This window comes from Chamaea fasciata, unplaced genomic scaffold, assembly GCF_029207755.1.
Source record: "Chamaea fasciata isolate MVZ Bird 193981 ecotype frontalis unplaced genomic scaffold, bChaFas1.0.hap1 SCAF_3, whole genome shotgun sequence".
Taxonomy (NCBI): Eukaryota; Metazoa; Chordata; class Aves; order Passeriformes; family Sylviidae; genus Chamaea; species Chamaea fasciata.
The window spans coordinates 27,616,412-27,636,400 of NW_027094088.1; the positions used below are offsets into that span (position 1 = coordinate 27,616,412).

The following is a 19,989-nucleotide window of genomic DNA, read 5'->3' on the forward strand; positions in this document are numbered from 1 at the left end:
TTTCTGCCAAAATTAGGGTAAGGCTTGAAAAAACTAGAATGCTTTTCATCATATCTCCTTTCCATGGTGTTGGTTGCAATTTCTTCCCTGTTTTCACGATTTCAAGTCCTTTCTGGAAAGGAAGTTCTTCCTTTCCAGAAAATAAATGAAATCTTGCCATTTCACTGAGGATCTATTAAGCAAGCTTTGGTCCGTTTCCCTGCCCTTTATGGCATCCCATTCCATTTGACTGTTTTCCCTTTGGTGAAGATTTTTTTTTAATCAGGCATGTTTTTAAAAATATCTTCTTCTGCCTTATAGTTTGATTTCATCACCAGATTTTGTCATTAAAGAAATGTTAATTTCAGCAGGAAAAATTACAAACATTCAATAAAGGAGATATTATCAAATAAAATGTAATTGAAAAAAAGAAGAAAATTTGGAAATGGAATGACTACAAACAAATGGATTGGGATGAAATGAGGTACAGTGAAAAGTACCAAAATATGCTGCAGTAATTCTAACTGAAATCCCAAAATAAGGTAATGAAATCAAAGAAAAGACAGGAGAAGAAAAGGATGAAATGAAATGCCTAATGAAAAAAACCCAACCTCTTCACCAAAGGGAAAACAATCAAATGGCATGGGATGCCATGAAGTGCAGGGAAATAGGCCAAAGCTGGCCAAATTGATCCTCACTGAAATAGCAAGATTTTATTTCCTTTCCTGAAAGGAAGAATGAAATCTTGAAAACAGAAAAGAAAGTGTTACAAACACTCTGGAAAGGAGATATGATCCAATAAAATGCAATTTAAAAAAAAGAAGAAAATTTGGAAATGGAGTGACCACAAGCAAATGGATTGGCATGAAATGAGGTACAGTGAAAAGGACCAAAACTTGCCAAAATTAACCATACTGAAATCCCATAATCAGGGAACAAACCCAAACAAAATACAGGAGACAATATTGATGAAATGACATGCCTAATAATAAAAAAATATCTTCACCAAAGGGAAAACAATCCAATGGCATGGGATGCCATGAAGCGCAGTGAAAAGACCAAAAACTTGCCTAAATTAACCTTACTAAAATCCCCAAATCAGGCAACGATGTCAAATGAAAGGACCACAAAGAAATTGGCTTCTTTTCCTGAAAGAAAATTTTCCTGATAAGGAGGGGAAAGGAAATTAAAGCTTGCGTTTTTAATGACCAATTACTTTAGCAAGGTTTTACTCATTTACCTGTACTTCATGGCATCCCAAGCCTTTTTATTGCTTTCCCTTTGGTAATTTTTTTTTTTCCCATTAGGCATTTCATTTCATCCACCTCTTCTGTCCTTTCCTCTGACTTCGTTTCCTGATTTTGGGATTTCAGTAAGAATTTTGGCAAGTTTTGGTCCTTTTCACTGCATTTCATTTCATCCCTATCCATTTTCTTGTAGCCACTCCATTTCCGAATTTTCTTTTCTTTCTTTGCATTTTATTAGATCATATCTCCAGTGTGTTTGCAACACTTTCTTTTCTGTTTTCAAGATTTCATTTTCTTTCCTGAAATGAAGAATTCTTGTGATTTCAATGAGGATCAATTAGGCAGGATTTGGTCTATTTCACTGCCCTTTATGCCATCTCATGTAATTTTATTTTTTTCTCTTTGTTTTACATTTCTTTTATTCATTTCTTTTAATGAATTTTGTCTCCTGTCTCTTCTTTTGACTTTGTTCCCTTAGGTTTTAGTGGGTATCATTTTGGTAGCTTTCGGAGCATTGTATTTAGAAAAAGGAACACTCCATTTCCCAAAGATTGCTCCCTCAACAGCTTTCTTCTTGGCACAATTTATGTCCTGGGCGCCTAGGCAAGAAGCTGCTTTTACTGTTCCACTTAGGGTTGGGGTTATGCTTAGAGTTAGTGTTGAGAAAACCACAGAGCCTTGAAGTCCATGGACACTGCAACTAGAAAAGGCATGCCAACCCCAACATTGCTCCCTTCACACCTTGGAACCACCCACAAAATGGAAATTCACCTTGAAAAATTCCGATTTTTCTGCTCCACTTAGGGTTAGGCTTGAAAAAGCCACAAAACCCAGAGCTCCAGGGACACTGCAACTACAATTGGTATGCCAAACGGAGCATAGCACTGCCCCAGCATTGCTCCCTCACATCTTCCTTCTCAGTACCTTGCTCGTGTCTTGATCCTCAGCCTTGGAAATTGCTGATTTTTCCTGCTCTGCTTAGGGTTTGGACCTATAACATGTACAATGCCTGCCATAAGTATAGCAAAGACAGACTTTCTCTACTGTTTTCATAAAGGGATAATAACACTTTACAGGCTTTTAAAGAAAGTTTATACTTTTGTCTTTTTTTCCATCCTTATTTGCACATCTTACTATCAGCTTTCTGGGGATTCTTCATTCAGCTAAAAGTATTATTATTTTATAAATTACCTAGTCATAGGTTGTTTAGTTTATACTCAGCAAACATATCTGTACTACTTCAAGACAATTTAAGCCTTGCTCACTTGGCAGAGACTTTTGAGATTCTAAAAAAAAAAAAAAATTCATATGAATCAAAATATCATCTGTTGATTACAAAGTAGTTAATTGATTACCCTCACTATGAACACTATGAAGAAGCAAACAAAAAATCATTAACATGAACCTTTCACTGAAGTGCCAGCAAGAAAGAAAAATACATTCCCATCAGTCTGCTTTATATTATGATCCAACTCGATCTCTGCTCGAAGGACAAGAAAATAGGTTGTGGAAATATGCATCACACCATTGAGCCTGCCCCAAGAGAATAGTAACCAGTCACCATGTGGTAATTACCTGCCAGGCCTGTGTGAAAGTCATGACACCTATTCTGCCTTACAGCACCTTGAGAGAGACCTTCCAGAAGACACTGTGAAAGACCACACCATTTTAGATTATGCTCTACAGATCCCTGGCTGACTAGGCCATAGAAATCATGCCTGAAGTGGTAGAAAAAGAACCTGAACAGAATCAGTATTAAAGTAAGCTGTATTTCATCACAGAAAGAAGGAAATATGTTAAAACTGAATGATTTGTAACCAAACAGAAAAATAAGATATAGCATCCTGCAAAGCAAAGTAAATTACATTTCTAACAAAGAAGAAACTGCAGATGATAACAAAGAAGCTAAGAAAATAATATCTTTAGAAACTCAGCCATTTTTCTGTGTTTCCAGTTCCTTGCCTTCAAAAATCAAAATGCAATATTTAAAAAAAATAGATTCAAAAACTGCTGTCATTATGGCATGATGCTTAGATATTTATCCAAAACAAATACACATAGGAACTTTATTTTTTCAGCATTAAGTTGCCAAACAACTGGGCCAAGAAATTAAAGAGAAAGAATCTGAAGACTGTGTCAGCCATGCTGAATGGCTTCAGCTTTAACAGCTACTGCTATTTTTGGTGGACACATAAACATGCCTCATTTATTACAAAACTGCTTTGAAACTGACCTGCAGATCAGAAACAGACTGGGGCTTCTAGGCACTGGGCCACATTGAATAACATCCCAGCTGGGAAATTACATCTGGGGGACTGTTTGTCCCCATGGCCTGTTTTCTCTTCTGTTTTTCTCACAGATGGCTGCAGGTTTTGCAGAGCTAATGTGCTTTGTTATGTTAGGCATAAGCAACATCCCTTAGAAATAAGAACGTAGTTACACACCTGAGAAGCATAGTTACACACCTGAGATGAAGTATGGAAGAAACAATGTTTGTTTTCTCTTTTCTGATACAGCTTGTGTCCTGATACCAAGACTGACTCTGTCAAGTGACACAGGACATCTGCAACATACAGGCAGCATTCCAGGAGAAAAGAAGTAAGTGGAAACTATGTGTATTGTGGCTTTAATTTTCCATATATTCCAGTGCAGGATAGAAGTGGTGAAGCAGCAGGCAGGCAGGCTCTTTTGCTCTGAGAGCTTGAAGCCTACGTTGATGTGTTTGTGTCAAATCTCCTATTTCTCATGATAAGCTACTGTTTCAGCTTCTTCTAGATTGCTGATCTGGCTGTTCATCTGGAATTTCTCAGGTACTGAGCAATCCAGCAAGGGATGTTGGACATACAAATCATGGTACATGTAGCATGCATGCAGCCTGACACTGAACAGGCTTTGGAGCAGGCACACACAGCACATCTGATAGAGAATGTGCTGGATGAGCTGCACAGCATTTGCTGCACCCAGTGCCCATTTGCACTGGGTGGGACAGGGCTCAGAGCAACCTGTTCAAGTGGAAGGTGGCCCTGCCCATGGCAGGAGGGGTGGAAGTGGATGACCTCTAAGGTCTTTTCCAATTCAAACCATTCAAAGATTCTATGAATCTATAGCTAATGCTTGTTGCCCTTGATCAACTAAAAAAATAATAAAGATAAATGTGGAAATCTTTTCAGAATCTTCTTTTCAATTCATACACAAGTAGAACTCAACCTCAGCTAGAGATTTTCTTTAGTGAGGATTTCAAGATTTCAAGTTCCATGGATTTTAAAGGTCTCTGCTGAAAATACAAGCTACCTGAAGGATGAAATGCTGTGGAATGCCATTGTTGAGTTATCTGCTCATTAAATCTGCATACACAATTAATTTATTTATGAGTTGTTTGGATCTCATTTGAACCATATTTTTTGTGGAATGTAACCTTTCTTCTTGAAGTTTCTCAATCCCTTTTTAAACCAAATCTTGCCATTTTTACTTCTATACTAGTCATTTCCAGTAAAATCTGCTGAGCACATATAAGTTTTCGTAAGAACTTGATAGTTTCTGGAATTACACTAGAACAGTGAATTAAATCAGAAACTAGGAAGTCACAATGTTTATTTCCATAAAAGAATAAGTACCTCAGAATATTACACTAAAGAATGGAGTGCATTTCAAAGCACAGTAATTTCTCTTATTGTAGCCTCACTTCATTCATGGCTGAAACAATGTTCAGTTACGTTAATGTCTGTAACTCAGAACATTTAGATTACTGTAAAGAAATAGATAATACTACCAATATTATTGAGCTTTAAGAAAGCAGTGCATTGATTTTGATGGGTTTTCTTTTCATATAATAAATCATCACAGCTCTTTCATTTCATCTAGGTTCCATGTAAAGCATGGAACTTTTCTTTAACAAGAAATTCCATCCTTCCAAAGTACAGATACTTCTTCAGCAAATGTTTTAAAAATACTATTTGCTCATGCATGGCTTCCCTCAATTCTTTTAGTTCACATAATCATGCCTTAAAATATGTGTAGCATTCCTAGTATCAGCCTTGGGATTCTAGTTCTTAACTAGCTGATCCGTCTTTTTCCAAGTAACTTATTGCCTGCATGTGAAGCTACAACAACGTAGATGTACACCACAGACAATAGCGTGCTCTCAGACCATCTCTGCCTAAAAAAACTTGACTTCATCTATCTTATTGCTTTTCTTCTCTGCGCAAAAATGCTGCTATCAGTTCTCTTCATAAAGTTGTGTAGGTGTAAAGAAAATCCTTGTGTGAAATATTCTTACTTTAGAGTTTAATGTAGGTCTGCTTGGGTCATTCACATTGGGAGGAAGAGTGACAGTAACAAGATTGATTTTTATGTATACATACACAGAATCTTGCACAAAGACAAAAAGAATAAAATTTCTGGGTTTATATTTATTATGTTTGAAGTAGGTTTAACATCTACTGTGCATCCACAGAGATAGCAGTGTGACATACAAGTTAGTGAATCAGAATCAATATTATCTTTGAGTGCTGACATATCTTGTCCTTGCTTTCCTCCATCCTTACCATTTCAGTGTAGCATGCCATTAACTGTGATGCATATGAACATTACTTGAAAAATTTGCAAGCAAATTAAATGAGGACTCTTCAATAACCTTGCTTTGCAATACTAGAACCTGCCATCACTAAAGATTATAATTTGCTTTGGTATTCTATGATTTTCTGCACCAAAATCAAAGCCTGAAATGAAGCAGAGCACTGCAACAGCTCAGCATTCCTGTGGGTACAGATGCACCATCAACATCATGTGCACATAATCCACCCACCTACCCTTTTTCATTCCGAGAGTGCCTGTTTCCTCACACAGTTATTACTCCCACATGAGTCTGCCCTTCCTCTCCCAGCTTCAATCAAATCATATTGTTAGCTGATTTCTGGACAGACTAAAAACAACAGCTGCTTCCCTCTAGGCATTAAATACCATTTAGTATGCTTTTTTTTCCTCTAGGAAAAAACTACATCTAACAGGAGTAAAAATAACCCAAAATAGTCAGAAATTTATAGGAGTGAACTGGAAATCTTTACTACTCTTAAATGCTTCTAACACACACCACATTCTTGCATATGGGAAACTTTTTTTGGTGGTGAAATTCTGAATGAATATGTCAGTTTAATTTACACTGAAAATAGAAGCTGTAATTCCCCCAATACACTCTTTGATTAATGTAGTAGCAGTTGGGTCCTTTTTTGTTATTTAATGCTTTACAGTTTGTTCAGGTGTAGAGTAATCCTTACTGTCAGAGTATTTTGACACAGAATGTATGCAGTAATAGTGTAAAACCACCTTGTTGATAACAGCAACCTAGAAAAAAACCCCTCCTGCTAGACTGGATAAGGGGAGAAGTTTTTATTGCAGAGGTTTTGTCTTTGCTTCTCACCATCCAGCTCTATTTTAATTGTCAATAAATTAATTTTTTCTGACTTCAGCCTTTTAACTTGGTAGTTGGTAAATCATGTTCTCCTCTTTATCTCAACCCACAATCTTTTTCTTCCTACTTTTCACCCCTATGCTTTTGAGGAAGGGGTGTGAGAGAGCTGCTAGATAGTCAGCTGAGGTTGACTCGCCACACTGTGCTAGGCACAATCACTCAAATTTTTGCAAAGAGAAATCTTCTTCACTATAATGAAATAAAGCCTTAGGCTTCCAATTTCCTTCACCATCTTTTTCAGTAATACCAAAAGGATCTACAGTCTTGTTAGAGATCCTAACTCTCTGAAAATTATACAATACAAAACACATGCAGTCACACAGCACGTTTTTTTTCCCAAGGAAAAAAAACTCTATTTTTTTTTTAGCTAACAAAATATACACTTTGAAAGTTTTTAATGTCGGACTAGTAAGGCAAAAATACACTTCGTGCCTGTGCTGGCCCACTTTCCACTTCTCCTACGCTGGTTTCAGAGTTCTCATTATTTCCTGGCCTCTCAGTTACTTTTTTCCAGTTTTACTCATGTTGGTTTTTCATATTTGTCTTTTAAAGCCCAGTCCTTGGGTACATTCTCCAGTCATATGTAAACAATTTTGAATAGTTCACTCAAACAAATCCAGACATCTCTACATGTTCAAAATCTATACCACTTCACTGCTTTTTTATGGTGTATTTATGTAATATTGACTTGCAAAAAGAATTGCCCCTCAATGCTTGCACCAAAGCCCTCTGCTCCTTTATTTGTGCCTACACAGAGTTTAGTGTGATAATGCAGCAAACTGCACCACCAAAATGACCCTGACTTAAAAACACTTCCCTCTTTTTCTTTTTTTTCTTTTTTTTTTCTTCTTTTTCTCCCCCCCCCCCCCCCCCAAGTATCCAAAAAAGACAATTTTCGTCCTCAATAAAATTCATCCTCTTACTTCTAGGAGGTCATTGTGAAAAGTAAGCATAATCAGAAATCTAAGAAATTTTATTTCTCATTTAAAAAATACATATATATCTATATATCTATATATCTATATCTATATCTATCTACTGCTATTAAACATAAAAGGAGAAAGAATCCAGGGCTACGTGGTATAGTAACAAAGAGGTTTTTTGGTCACAATACCTCATTTTGATATTATAGTTATTCCACACTTGAAATCCACCTTACATCTAGACATCATTTTCCTTAATCTTTTTGTGCAAGCAGTAACATCTACAGAAGCCTATCAAGAAAATCCTACCGCAATTTTTTTTACAGCCCTAATTTCCTGATGTTTTTGAAATGCTAGTGTAATTGAGATGGGGTTGGAGTATTGTGTGTACTTTTCACTGCAAAACACTAATATTTCCAAAGTCAGAATGAAAGGGTATTTATGACATAAAGGTTACAGCCAGATGCTGCTGTCACTATCTCAAAATATAATCAGACTGCATGAAATGGATTATTATGGCCTCTGTGGTGCATAGTTTCATACTATTAAGAGTAGTTTAGAAATAATGGAAACTGATATTGATGGGATCTGTTCTTGATTGTGCACAACAAGGCAGACAGGAATGCTTAAGGAAACCAAAACAACAATAAAAGTAAATTAAAGATCTAGTTGCAGGCCACAGATGACTCTTATTTCTCATATCACATTTCAATAAAAAATTTGGCAGGTTAGTAAACTCACTTAGCATCCTTAATGATCTTCTGAGTATGACTGCTATGATGAAACAGAGTTAACTGAAAAAAAATGCTCCAGGCTGTTAAACTGTATAAGGTAGTGTAATTGAATTGACTAAGCTGAGCTGGATGCAAAATTTGAATACTTCTTAGGAGGTGTTTATAGGTCGATATATTAACAAATACTTTCTAAACAAAGCTGGACAGGAGGAAAGGACACATGAATAAAATGTAATATTTGTATTCATCAGAGTGCTAATTTTCATGTGCTGCAGAGTGTTACACAGAAAGAATTGAAGAAAGGAATTTATGGTATGATCACTTTTCAGCCTCAGACATCAGTGTTTAAAACCATCCACAAAGTAGTTACATCTGCATAATCTGCATTGATCAGGATACAGATAGCTATAAATGGATACAACATGGATAGAGTTTCTTGCTTATACAGCAGAACTAGAGTAAAAACTCAATGAAAATACTATTTTCCCATTCTACTACCAAAATAAAAAAAGGGAGTAAGGAAATGAAATTTTATTTTGAAAATGCTTTACTTGTTGCTATTTATATACCAAAACAAGACCAAAATGTGCTTTGTGCAATTTTTCTTAGAACTTTGGGGACATTTCTAGCTTGATTCCTAAAGGAAATTTTCAACATTCATGTGGTCTACAACCTATTACAATTTCCTACAAGAGGCATGTAAGCATTGTCAAGTTCAGTGCAACACTACTGATTTGTTACACAGTTGCTTGCTTTATTCAAGGGATCAAGCTGCTTGCTTTATTCAAGGGATTTGGTTATTTAGCTTACACATACTGTTGTTGTATCACTCATGTTTCCCAGATATACTTCACTGTTTCACTCGTAACACTGAAGAACTTAACCATAAGCAAATTTTAAACAGATATTTTTAATATCGAAATCCATACTCTACTGCACTATAGCTATCAGAAGTTTTGCCTAACTTACTGAGGAAAAACCCACAGCAATTCCGTCCAAACCAAGGGTTTCTTCTAGATTTTGCAGCAATCCATGGAAACAGTCTTGAGAGATGATGTCTATATTGCATTGTTACATTATTTCTGAGAGACTCAAATTTCAAGGGATTTAAAAGATCACACAAGTCCTGTCCTAGCATGACACTGCAAGTGGTACCTTCAGGACAGCCCTGTGTCTAACTGTATCTTTTACTGTCCCCCATATCCTCCAAATATTTGTTCTTTCCCAGGTAAAAGGTGCATTTAGGGTGGCTGCTAGGCTCCTGTCTTCAAGCAGCACAGTTGCATGCCCAGGTACTGAGAAAGATGTGCTTGTGCCTAGCTGCTTATTGCTGGTGTTCACTGTTCCTGCTCTAAAATTAATTTCAACTTCCATAAGAGAAAGAAGCTTGACAGGACTGACTTTTGGCTACACCTTATTTAGGCTAAGAAATTTCTTGGGTATAACATAGTTGAGCAAATCTAAGAGACAGAAGGAATGCAGAACAGCGTGGACTTCAAGATGGCAGCAGAGGAAAGAGAGTCCTCCACAGCATGTTTAACTTGCTTTTTCAAGTTTGCCACAGTAAAAAGCCTACTTGGCAGGAGCTAAGTGAGTTTATATGGATACTACAGAGACCCATAGATGCAACGTAGATATTGAAATTCTTCTTGCATGGGTCAATCTATGAATATCCATGCACAGGTTCTGTACTGACATTTATATTCTGGCCAGCCTGACAGAGGAAAATTAACCTACTGAAGGAATTCCAGTGTCATGTCTTACAGAAATAACCAAGAGTTCAGAAAAGTTCTGCAGCAGGGCTCAGCACCTGATGTCTCTGCTTCTGGATCTATTCCTAAAATCAGTTGTGCTGTGGCTTGAAAACACATTGCCAACATGGCTGAGGCTTTTTGCATACCTGGCATAATTTAAATATACTCTGAGGGACTTGTGGTGTACCCAAAGGTGATTGGGAGGGGAATCTGGCAGTAGTTATCATTTATGACCACAGAGAATATAATCATGGCTATGGTGTAAGTACAGAGCACTTGGCAGCTGTGTTGTGAGATATTCATCCTTTCCCAGAAGTCAACTGCTGTTCTAAGACATGAAGTGATAATAATGACTTCATTGTCCATGTCTATTTTGGTGCCACCCAAAGAAGGAGGAGATAGAAAATAAGAGCAAGATCTACACCACTTGCCCTAGATGCCAGACTACCTTTCAATCTGGTCCCTCACAGCCTGTATATGAAACGTTGAAGAGACATGGCACACCTCAGTGTGTGCAAAATGGAGGACATGAACCTGATCTCCAAGAACTTCAGGGACAGAAAAGACTGTTTAACATCTGACAGAAATCCTGGATAGCCTCCAGGTTTGGAATCAACAGAACTCCAGAATCAACTAGAAACATATCAAAGGCTTCTAGGAAGATCATATAAGACCTGCCTTGGGGTTGAATATATCTATGGGTGATTTCTGATATTGAGCAATCTGAAACTGGACACCAAACATATACTGTTGGGGCCTTAAAGGAAAAAAAAATGATGAAACTCCCCACCAAACTGAGGCACTCCTCAAAATTGCTTAATTAATCTGTACAAATTGTAGAGTAGTAATCTTTTATCAGAAGTCATATATATTTATGGATAAATACAATCCTTAATCCATAGATATGATATTTTCAAATTATGGTTTTAGATCCTTTTATTCCAAAATAAAATTAAAAAGTCCCATGCCAATACCTTCTCTTTTTTGATAAATTTCAGACATCCTGTCAAAGACAGGAGCTGGATTTCACATTATGGTATTTGAAATAATCATAACTTGTACATAAAATTATTACTGTTATCATCAGCTTACAGTTTACCTTATTGGATGTCTTAGCTGTGCATTGACTTTTTTCTTTTAAAAAACTAGAATCTCCGCCCATATCTTTGAATTTTGTGATTTCATCAGCTAAAAGGTAAAATGAAGTTAAAATGTACTCACTTATTTTATTTCTCACTTCATTTAATTTCTCTCCAAGGCACTTAGCTTCATCAAACCTGTCAATGCAAGCATAATGATGCAAAATTATTCCTAAGAACAACTAGTTACAGAAGTTTACCAAAATAAAATACAGAATAACTCTATACTACTTTTTAATTTGTAAGTAGAAGTAATTGGAAGCAATTTTCCATTAGGAGAGATTATCTGGTCTACAAGAAACCATCTAGAAGAGTCTTTATCTAGACAAAGTAACTAAATAAATCCATAAATTGTACATCTGTCTAACTCAAAAAATGGCTAGACAGAGTAAACAAATAATGGCTTCTCCCGACACAGGTGGGATATGAAAAATTCCCCCTTCTCTCATTGCTTCATAAGACTGGAACAAGTTAGAATTTCAAGTGCCTAAGTTGGTATCTGCTCACAAACATTTGCTTTCAAGTCTGAATTCCAAAAACCTAAATGGCTGAAGCTGGAGGGTTCCTGAGCACTTACTCTTTCTTACATAAAAAGGTGGAAGCCATTGAAGCTTCTGTTAGACTTTAGAAAAGCTTTTTCTACTGGGGTTGACTTAGATCCTTGAGCAGGCATTAAGGACTGTGTAAATATCAAAGGGAAGAAGCTCTGAAGTACCTCTCTCCTTCTTTCCCTCAGGTCCCATAGTAAGTCCATCAATTACTTATTACTTATAGAATCTGAGACAAATCTCATGTTGGCTATTGACTCTGATTCATGTTCACAGAGAGATTTATCTGCAAAAGTTGAAGTCGGCTATTTATCCAGCCTTTATTCCTCGGTTACTGCCAACAGTTGAATACGTCATGTATCTGTTTTTCAAACACCATAGTTTATAAACCAGCACAATAACAAACACTGAAATTTGGCATTAATTTATGACATTTCAATAGATTCCATCTGTGACTATGAATCCTAGTAAAACAAATTTAGTCAGGTAAATACATAAGACTTGACTCTAATACTGAATGTGGATAAACTATTTCCAATACTTCATTAATAATAATAATAATAAAAGTGGCAGTATCTAGCTTAAAGGTGATATTGCTATGAATAGTGATGAGTGAACAATTATATTGTCAGCTGAAAAAACTTCATGTATATCTTACATGGAAACCACTCAACAGAAAGGCTGAAATTGCCAAATCATGGCTTCTATTACCTACAAGATAAATACTCCATATGAAACCCCAGAGTGAATTTAGCCACTAATTTTAGTGGAAAAAGCATTTTGGCAAAGATTTTAGTCTTTGAATACAAATGCCAGTAATTCAAATATAAACATCTTGGAAAACAAATCTCTAACTCATTATGTAAACCAAGACAAACTCAGAAGCTGTCTAATGAGAGAGACATTCAGTGAATTAAATGACTATTCACTTGTTTTTAATTATTAGAAATTACAACAACAAATGACCCAAATGAAACTCATCCTTTCCATGAAACTTGCCCATAGGTACTGAAAAAACAAGTTAGCTGTTAACCAGCTAAAAAACAGAAAGCAAGGAAAGAAGAAAATGGAAAAAAAATGGAGAACAACAAAAAGGACACTAGATCTACATCACAGCTGTAAGCTCAGTAGAATTTTACTACTGGAAATATTGACTAAGATGAGATTTAAAAGCTTCATGCATTATGCAATATTACATTGGAGTGGCACTACTGGAAAGATTGCTTGGTAGCGTATTTCACCAGAAAATGGGATGCTTTTTCTCCTCCTCAGAGGAACAATCCTAAGAGAACATGATTCCATTAAGAAATAGAATATTATTAAGTTTTCTGGAAGTCAAGTATAGAAAGTTCAAATTGCAGAAATTGGATTCTGTCTGGGTATAAACACAGGGTGGTTTCTTTTAAGCAGGGAAGCAGTTATTAATGTATGGAAGAAAAATTTAAAAGAATTGCTGTAAAACTGTAGAAGGTCACATTTTTTATCTTACAAAGGCACTTCCCATAAGCAGCTTGAATTGAAGGCAAATTTAATCAATTTTGCTTCACTTGAATTCTTTGACTATATCAGTTTTCCCACTTTTTAAATTCAGAGACATTTTTGAGTTACAGTTTAAGCTACTGCACCAGTGAAGAGCTCTGACTTAGTAGGTGAAAAGCTTTATTCAAAACCAGATTTTTTCTTTTATATATATATATATTCAACAAACCAAATGCTTTTCAGCATCTGATTTAATTAGCTGACTGCTTTTGATAATTTTTACACCAATAGTTACAGAAAAAATACATGTATATTTTATATGGATGACCATGTATTGTCACATCCATATGAATAATTTCACAGCCCAAGCAACAGTTGTGACCTTCACAGAGAAACCTCCAAGTATGCTCACAAACAGTTCACCATTCAATAATATAAGAATGATATAATGCACACTTGATGTCTTACTGAGATATGCCAGGGGCTTCTCAGGCAACAGGAGCCAATACAGGAACACCAAGGAAATAAAACTTTAGAGGAATTAAGGTGTGTTCTTCTAAAAAGATGGAGCAGCCAACAGCTGAGGTGCCTTCATACCAATGCATGCTGCGTGGGCAACAGATAGAAACAGCTGGAAGTCACTGCACTGCTAGAAAACTATGATCTAGTTGCCATTTCTGAAACTTGGTGGGGTAAATCCCATAACCTGGGTTTGTCTATCAATGGCTACAGGTTGTCAGAAGAGACAAGTGAGGAGGAGGGGGGGAGAGGTTGGTCTCTAAACCAAGAGGTGGACTGAGTGTGAAGAGCTGTCTCTGAAAGACAGCTATCTGCAGGCTGATAGCTGATGGGTAGGAATCTTAGACTGAGGCAACAGAGGGAACGGAGTGGTTGGCATCTACTACAAGATGCCTGAGCAAAGGGAACCTATTTATGAGGTCTTCATGCTCCGGCTAATGGAGGCATTATGCTTACTGGCTCTTGTCCACCTGGAGGACTTCAAACAAGTCAGCATTTGCTGAAGAAGTAGCATGGCAAGCAGTAGGCAATCAAAGAGACTCCTGGACTGCATGGAGGATAACTTCTTAAGCAAGGTAATAGACAGCCTTACCAGAGGGAGGTGATACTGGACCTATTGGTCACCAAAGTAACGAGTTAAATGGAGATGTCAAGCCTGGGCTGCTCTGGTCATGTGTTGGTGGAGTTCACAGTCCAGAGGGATATGGGCCAGGGCAAGAGTAAAGTTAGGCCACACAGTTTTAGGAAAGCAAAATTCCAGCTCTCCAAGGAGTTAGTCAATAGGATCCCCTGGAAAACTGCCTTCAGAGACAAAGGTACAGAACAAAGCTGGTACATCTTTTAGAATGTTTTCCATGAAGTGCAAACGCTCACAATCCCCAGGAGCAAGAAATCAAGCAAGGAAGGCAAGAGACCAGCATGGCTGAGTTGAGATCTGCAAATCAATCTAAAGTACAAGCAGGAATTTCTACTGCACAGGCAGTAGAAGCACAGATAGATAACCTAGGAAAAGTATAGTGATGCTGCCTGTGTAGGGATTGGGCCAGAATGGTTTAGGAATGGTATTCTCTGATTTAGGAGTCCCACTAAAAATCTACACTTCCATTTACACCCCCTCCAGCTGAAAGCACAAAAGGCAAAGGTTATGATTGAGATAAGAACAATTTACTGGAAACAGCAATGAAATAAGAAAATGAATAATAGCAGCAAAAATATTCATAACAAAAGTGCACAAAAGAGAAAGTTTGGAGGTTGACCCAACCACAGTCATGCCACCCAAAATGCTCCTCCTTCAGCTGGGGGCAGTGTTACCCCATCACTCTCTCTGCCACACCTCCCTCAAAGGAAAAGGAACTCTTTTCTGAAATGAGAGAGCATCCTTTGCCTCTGGCCATGATAGGATGGTGCTGAATAACAACAGGGTCTTGGTTATACCCACATGGCTCCAGGCCCTGCCCCCTCATGGTTACCACAAAAAATTAACCATGTCCTCAGCCAAAATGACTTAGACTCTCCTCACCTGAGCTAGGACCAAAGCCCCTTTGGAATGAGTGGCTCCAGTGAACCAACAAGTGAACTGCTTGATTCCCTGCACTTACCACATTCAGACATTTCCTTACTGGCTCAGCCCCAGGTTTCCCATAGCAGAGACTCAGATGTCTGGGTCCTTAAAATAATTTAATCATGATGCAACAGTGGGATAACACCTTGAGCTGTGTGCATCTGAGGAGGGACCCTGAACAAAGGAAACCCTGGATTTTTATACCCTCACAGTCTAACAGCAGGAAAGTCTCTGCTCTTCATCCTGAGGCACTGGCTCCAACTGTGTCTCTAAGTGTCTGTCCACCTGGTTGGGACCATAGGTCTCTGTGTCTTTTGTCATGCGAAGGGTTAGTGCCAGTTCAAGGCCTCTTGCCTCAGGCTCCTGCCAACCAGAGCTCAAAGTGCAGCTACACATTGAGCTACCAGCACTAAATGTATTCAACAGCACTGTGTCCAGTTCTGGAGCACAGGAAAGACATGGACTTGTTAGAGTGGATTCAGAACAGGGTCCCAGAAATCATCAGAGAGCTGCAACACCTCTCTTAGGAAGACAGACTGAGAGAAATGGAACTTTTCAGCCTGGAGAAGAGAAAGCTCCAGGATGACCTTACTGCAGCATTTCAATATTTAAAGGGAGATTATGAGAAAAATGGGGACAAATGTTTTAGCAGGGGCTGTTGTGATAGGACAAGGGGTAGTGCTTTAGGGTAGATTTAGACTAGGTATAAGAGAGAAATTTTTTACAGTGAGAGTGGTTAAACACTTGAGCAGATTGCCCAGAGAAGTGGTGGATGCCCCATCCCTGGACACATTCAAAATCAATCTTGGCTTTGCTCTGAGCAACCTGATCTAGTTGAAGATGTCCCTGCTTATTGCAGCAGGGTTTGGCTAGATGACTGTTAAAGATTCCTTCCAACTCAGCCTATTCTCGGACTCTGTCATAATTAGCAAGCCAAGAAAATCTGCCCAAAGGAAAAAATAAGACAGCTAAAAATAAGTAATTTGTGAACCAAACACTGTTTGTGGTATGACAGAAGTGGTTATGCAACTATAAACAAAATTATTAACAAGAGAAGCCTACACATAAAGGGAAGCTATGGTAACCTTTAAACATGTGGTGTCCACACTCTCCTTCCTGTGCAATTTGAACACTGGCTGGGTAACAGAGCTTTTGTGTAACTAGTAGTTCAGAGGCGCATTTCAAATTACAGACTGGATTTGATACAAATCCATTCTAATGAACTTGGTAAACTTGGAGCTATAGGCATCTTCGCTAAAAATGACTGCAAATGGCGGGGGAAAGTGCCTTGTTCCAAAGTATCAAAATACACATTTGCACTGATTTTAGCAATCAGCTGATGCCTATTAGAGAGGGGTTACACAAGGCATTAGTATGAATCTATTTGTCCTTTAAGGAAAGCAAATCTATCAAACTTATTAGATTCTGCTCATCAATATTATATATTCTCAAACCAGAAGGAAATACTGATTTGCTTCATAGTAATAACATACAGAAAAAATATGGAAGAATTGTGATTAACTAGAGGAAGTGCTCAGAACTGTATGGCTCAGAACTGTATTGCTCTCATTATCATGCTGTAACTATTAAGTATTCTGAATAGCAACACCAGAAATGACTGCAGTGTAATCATTTATGCAGTGATGATGCACTGCTATGGCATGATCTCATAAATTCATCATAAGAAAGGCATTACTAAATATTCAGTTTACATGGATAAATGCTTACATACATCTAATACCTTAGTAATTTGCATTCCTGTGGCTGAGGTAAAAAGTTAATCAGTTCAGAAAAGTGATAAATAGCAAGAACTTGAGAAAGTCACAAAGATGTGGAGATCATTTCTTGCTTCAGTTTTACTGAAAGAAATAAGACTTGGTGACCCTGGAAAAAATGTCTTTCATGCCGATGAAGTAGAAAATTGTGTTTAAGAAAATAGAAGAAAGCAGGAGAAACCTGGAGAAGGAGAAAACCTCAGGACAAAAAACCTCCACAAAAACCAAACCACAACAACAGCACCCCACAATCAAACAAACACACACCCCACCAACCAAATAGAAAAAACCAAACAAAATACACCTAAGCAATTTTTAGTGGAGTAGTTACAAATATAGATTGAGAGATTTGCTTTTGGCCTCTGCAATCTCAAAACCGTATATTTCTTTTGCAGTACTAAGAGGGTTAACACTTGAAAAGCTGACATTGAAGCAGTAGTGCTATCCACACAGACAAGTGTTGGTGGTTTAATTTGTGAGGTTTAAAATCTGTATGAAAATTCATGTTTTCAAAGTTTTGCCATTATCATTATTTTCACCAGACGTATGAAGCATTTTGCCAACATTAACAACAAATGTGGAGGAAGAAAATATTATTTCTGTTTGTGAATGCAAAACTGGCAGAGAGAAGCTAAAATCACTTGGCAAACAGGTTAAGGACACATGCACATGCAGACATGCATATGTTATGCATCTCCTAGCTTATTATCCATTTCAGTGCTGAAGCCAGTAAAGCATTTTTGACAATGGAAATTGCAGTAATTGATTCAGTCCCAGGGACTTCACTTCCCCTAGATAATTCTTGATCATGAATGCCATTGCCACGTTGCTTCATAATGGCTGTGAAGATGAATAAAAGCAGTGGAAATGTGCACTAAGATTCCTCATGCTATTTTCATTTCTATGCAGACTTCTATACCACTCAGTGCCTTCTGAATATGAAATGTCTTAAGTAAGAAAAGGTGAAGTGCCTGTAATGAGTCCTCATCAGAAGCCTGGGATGTCAGGTGTAAAATTATGAGTTCTCGCCCAGACTGCTGATGAACTTTCAGATGTCTTTCCCCAGCTATATTTTATGTGACACTCACCTCTGCTTCAGAAGCTGTTTGTTGTCCTCAATGGTTATACTGTCAGCATGGTCCCGCTTGAAAACTTCAAAAGCTTCCTGGCATCCAAGTGACATCTTTCCTCCTGCCCCAAGACAAAAAAAGAGAACTTATTCAGAGTCATAAAAAGATAGATATTTTGCATGGATTTAACTCCTTTTTAGATAAATGCAGCAAGTCAGCCGAGGGGTCTTAAGGTAAAGAGAAGACCAAGTTTGGTTTTCCACTGATTGGACAGCATTTTTGACAAAAGATTTCTATTATCTGATGAATTACTTATGTTCCACATCACTTCTCTAAAGTCTGAATGCCTGAGGTACAAATTCATCAAGACAATTTTAGATATTCATAAGTAAAACTGAATTTTGAAAATTTAAAATACATGAAATATTATTAAGTGTGAGCCAGAGGTATTTTCACAACAGCACAATGCAATTTGCTTCTGTATTTCTTTCATCTGTTTCACATTGTGCCCTAAATATACCTCAAATATTTTCAAAATTCTTGGAACAAAAAAATCAGGCTTATTTAATTATGTATTACTAAATACTTTTCAATACCCTTTTAGATAAAGCAAGAATTCTACCTACAAAAATGGTTGGTGCCTTTTTACATTTACAACATGGTATTTGTTTCCTTTTGTGCATCAGAATGTCAAGACTTGTTTGGCCTTCAAATCTTTAAAGTCACTATAGAAAAATACTACAGTCTGCATTATTTTCAGTTCTTACTGCTAGATGATCTATAGATCCCAGTAAGACACATTGTATCTGTATTATTAACAAAAACATTGAAAGGCTTAAGAAGAATTAGAGTTTACACCAGAATCTGTCTTATCACCAATACATATTTGCCAATAAATAAGCAAGAAGAAAGGATGAGACTTGCACTTAAATAAATTGCAGGAATGAAGATAGTTCAGAAAGGGCAGAAAGGGGGAGGACTCTAACACTCAAACTTTTTGAAGAATGCAAAATAGCTCCACCTTTAATTCAACCTCCAAGTTGCAACTTAAACCTTGAAAACGATATTCCTTTAATTGGAATTTGATTCTCTTTTGATTTTCCCCCTCCTGAGTCATTCTTTTGTCCTACCCACAAGTCTGCCTTCCTGCCTCAGAGCTATCAAGGCCCCCAAATCCATTTTGAACAAGAGTTATTAAACTCCCTAGATTTTTGCTGTGCAAGTGTTTTCTCTATCTTTTATGCCAATGGACCAGCATTACCAGTGACATATGCACATATATCAGTTCTTTTTCAGGCTACCTGCTTTGCCATTTTGGTGTAAGTGTTTTCTCCTTCTCCAGGTTTCTCCCCTTTCTTCCACTTTCTTTAACACAATTTGCTCATTTCAGAGGCATGAAATACATTGTTTTCAGGGTCAGCATCACCAAGTCTTATACTCATTTGCATCAGTGAAGCTGAGGCAAGAATTAGGCAAAACAGGCTTAACAGGCTGGGATGTGCAATACCCCCTTACTGGTTCATAAGCTGCATTTTAAAGTTATTCTAAATATATTCTGGTGCACCTCATCATACGTGTATCAGGATAAGTTCCCATTGACTGCAGCGAGATACCTGTGATGTAAGATACTATTTACAAAGAAAACTGGTAACAGAAACTATGACTCAGGGTTCAGTGGTCAGTAAAAGTGTAAAAAGATTTCTTTAAAATATAGAGAAAATTTTGCCCCCTGTTTCAGTCGAAAGAATCAGCACATCTGTTACTAATTTAAAAAATTTGAGTTGAAAATAGAAC

General features: G+C 37.3%; 1 protein-coding gene across 4 annotated transcripts in view; it reads right to left on the reverse strand.

Annotated features, from left to right (window-relative positions):
• The window catches only part of KIF6 (kinesin family member 6), a 154,467-nt gene that overhangs the window by 42,385 nt on the left and 92,093 nt on the right, over positions 1 to 19,989 (reverse strand). For all 4 annotated transcript variants that reach the window (XM_066178437.1, XM_066178435.1, XM_066178436.1 and 1 more), the window contains 2 exons: positions 18,214 to 18,316; positions 11,326 to 11,381 (listed from right to left, as the gene is read on the reverse strand). In XM_066178437.1, coding sequence (XP_066034534.1) covers positions 11,326 to 11,381; positions 18,214 to 18,316 — 159 coding nt within the window. The remainder of the gene's footprint in view (positions 1 to 11,325; positions 11,382 to 18,213; positions 18,317 to 19,989) is intronic.